Source organism: Camelina sativa, chromosome 19 (genome assembly GCF_000633955.1).
Source record: "Camelina sativa cultivar DH55 chromosome 19, Cs, whole genome shotgun sequence".
NCBI classification, from domain to species: Eukaryota; Viridiplantae; Streptophyta; class Magnoliopsida; order Brassicales; family Brassicaceae; genus Camelina; species Camelina sativa.
Window position 1 is genome coordinate 20728547 of NC_025703.1, and position 3241 is coordinate 20731787.

A 3241-nucleotide genomic window follows, 5' to 3' on the forward strand; every position below is an offset into this window, starting at 1 on the left:
AAATCCAGATCAGGACCTTGGTTCGTCACATGAGATTTTAACGACATCACTTGCAGTGATGAGAAGGTGGGAGGTCCAGAACGTTCAGAAGGCTCCTACACTGATCTAAGAACCTTCATGTCGACATGTGACCTCTATGATCTGAAACACACAGGTAACTTCCTGTCATGGAGAAGAAAAAGACATTCTCATGTGGTCAGGTGCAGACTAGATAGATCAATGGCAAACAGTGATTGGGTTATGGCTTACCCCTCTGGCAGAAGCGAGTATCTAAGATTCGAAGGTTCGGATCATCGTCCCCTCGTAACTTCCTTTGATCCTGTTAAAAAATATAGAAAGAACCTGTTTCGGTATGATAGAAGATTCAAAGACAATCCTGAGGTTAGTCAACTTATCTTTCAAGCGTGGAACTCAGATCCTACTGCTTCCATCGATCACCGGTTACACCTGTGTAGAGTGGCTATTATCAAGTGGAGTAAAGAGCAGTTATTAAATAGCAAACAAGATATCCTAGCTCTTAGTGATCAACTTGAAGAAGCTATGTGCAACAATGATGCGAGTCAAAGTACCATAGACAATTTAAACCAAAAACTTGCATCAGCATACAAACAGGAGGAAGAGTATTGGAAACAACACAGCAGACAGCTCTGGCTTACCCTTGGAGATAAGAACTCGGGTTACTTCCACGCTGCAACAAAAACCAGAAGAGCCATAAACAATATCTCAGTGTTAGAATCACCCTCAGGAAACAAAGTTTATGAGGAAAAGGAAATCGTTAAAACTATCTCTGATTACTTTCAGGATATATTTACCTCTCAGGAGGGAGAAAGAAACAAGGTGGTTCAAGAAACCCTCTAACCGTGTGTTACCCGTGAAATGAATGAAACGCTTATTGCTTTGCCATCTCCACTAGAGATCAAAAATGCCTGCTTTGATATCCATGCGGATAAAGCCCCAGGACCATACGGCTTCTCAGCTAGCTTCTTTCAATCAAACTGGTGTAATGTAGGAGATGCCATTATTGTTGAGGTTCAAGTTTTCTTCATCTCCAGAATCCTACCACAGAAGATAAACCATACACACGTCAGACTCATTCCAAAGACGACAACAGCACAGAAAGTCTCTGACTATAGACCAATTGCCCTCTGCTCAGTCTACTACAAGATTATCGCTAAGCTCCTCGCAAAAAGACTACAACCTGTTCTACATGAATGCATATCTGAAAACCAATCCGCCTTCGTGCCTCAGAGAGCCATCTCAGACAATGTTTTAATCACACACGAAGCTCTCCATTACCTAAAGTCGTCAGGAGCTGAGAAGAGATGCTTCATGGCTGTTAAAACAGACATAAGTAAGGCATATGATAGACTTGAATGGGATTTTATAAAGACAGCCTTAAAAAAGTTAGGTTTTCACCATACCTGGATAGGATGGCTTATGCAGTGCGTCACCACGGTTTCGTATTCTTTCCTTATTAATGATCAAGCAAAAGGCATGGTGATTCCCCAACGACGCATCAGACAGGGCGACCCTCTCTCCCCCTATCTTTCTGTAGCGAGGTTCTATCGGGTCTTTGCCTGAAAGCTCAGAAAGATGGAAACCTTATTGGCATCAGAGTTGCAAAAGGGAGCCCCAGAGTAAACCACCTACTCTTTGCTGACGACACCATGTTTTTCATCTGATCTGATCAACAAAGCTGTCGCAAGTTAAAAAGTATACTACAAAAATATGAAGCAGCGTCAGGTCACAAAATAAACCAGGCTAAATCCTCGATTACCTTCTCTAGGAAAACACCACCCCTCACGAGAGCTCAAGCAAAATCTATACTCGACATACAAAAGGAGGGAGGACAGGGTAAGTATCTTGGTTTACCTGAACTGTTTGGTAGAAAGAAAAAGGATTTGTTTACATCGATAGTTGACCGTATCAAACAGAAAGCTCTCAGTTGGTCCTCTAGATTTCTCTCCACTGCAGGCAAGCTCACCATGCTTAAATCGGTTCTATCCGCAATGCCAACTTACACCATGTCATGTTTCCAACTACCTGGATCTCTCTGCAAACGCATCCAATCAGCCTTTACAAGATTTTGGTGGGACACAAAACCTGAAAAGAAGAAGATGTCCTGGTTAGCATGGACAAAGATAACAAAACCAACGAAACTTGGTGGTTTGGGTATCAGAGATAGAAAACACTTCAATAAAGCCCTACTGGCAAAATTATGCTAGAGATTGTTGACAAAACCACATACCCTACTAGCAAAGGTCCTCCTAGGAAAATATTGTAGAAACTCATCCATTTTGGAGTGTAAAGTACCGTCATCAGCCTCTCATGGATGGAGGAGTATTTGTCTGGGTAGAGATCTACTCCAATCCAATTTCGGTATGTTAGTAGGATCCGGAACCTCTATCCCTATATGGAGAACACCGTGGCTTTCTGTCTCTACCCCACTTGCCCCAATGGGCCCTCCCACCGAAACTACACAGAACCTCACCGTATCAGATCTCATCCTGCCAAGTACCAGAGAATGGAACTTGGAGCTCATCAAACACATTCTACCAGCGTATGAAAAAGAAATCCGGCTATTAAAACCAAGTCTACGAGGAGCTAAGGATATATGGGCATGGTTACCTACCAAAGATAGTGTATACTCGGCAAAATCGGGCTATTTTGAGTCCACTAACTCTGAGGATAAAAACAACTCAAGGTGTCAGGACAACCCGACCAGCTTAGAAGATTTCAACTGGCACAAATGTATCTGGTCCCTCAAAACCTCCCCAAAAACCAAGCTGCTCCTTTGGAAAGCAGCCCACAACGCCCTCCCAATGGGTGCTAACCTCCTACACCGCTCTGTCAGTGACTCTGCAAAATGCCCTCACTGTGATGGTGAAGAAACTATCCTACACCTTCTCTTCCAATGTCCTTTCGCAGCGAAAACCTGGTCCATGCTCCCAGTTAAATCCACCTTACGGGTGGGAACAATCAAATCAATAAAGGAAGGTATCGATCTAGCTAATAAACTTACCTGTTTACCTCCAACTGGTGTAGGGACTAGCCCCATTGCCCCATGGCTGCTTTGGTCTATCTGGACTACCCGTAATCAGCTAATTTTTAACAAGAAGATCGTCTCTGCTGAGGAAACCTTGTCCCTTGCGATGCAAAGAGCCAAAGAATGCCCAATTGCCCTCACCTAAACCCGATCAATGTCCCAGAACTAACCCGCAACCCCCCCCCCCCCCCCCCC

At 43.8% G+C, this 3241-nt stretch overlaps 2 protein-coding genes across 2 annotated transcripts; both read left to right on the forward strand.

The window, feature by feature from the left end:
* LOC109130876 lies at positions 220 to 858 on the forward strand. The gene has a single exon (XM_019240958.1). The coding sequence runs from the start codon at positions 220 to 222 to the stop codon at positions 856 to 858; it is 639 nt and encodes a 212-aa protein (XP_019096503.1).
* Positions 2457 to 3191, forward strand: LOC109130877. Its single transcript, XM_019240959.1, has one exon. The coding sequence runs from the start codon at positions 2457 to 2459 to the stop codon at positions 3189 to 3191; it is 735 nt and encodes a 244-aa protein (XP_019096504.1).

Excerpts from the sequence above, each read along its gene's own strand:
- LOC109130876 (XM_019240958.1), top strand. The coding sequence starts at position 220 with ATGGCAAACAGTGATTGGGTTATGGCTTACCCCTCTGGCAGAAGCGAG.
- LOC109130877 (XM_019240959.1), top strand. The coding sequence starts at position 2,457 with ATGGGCCCTCCCACCGAAACTACACAGAACCTCACCGTATCAGATCTC.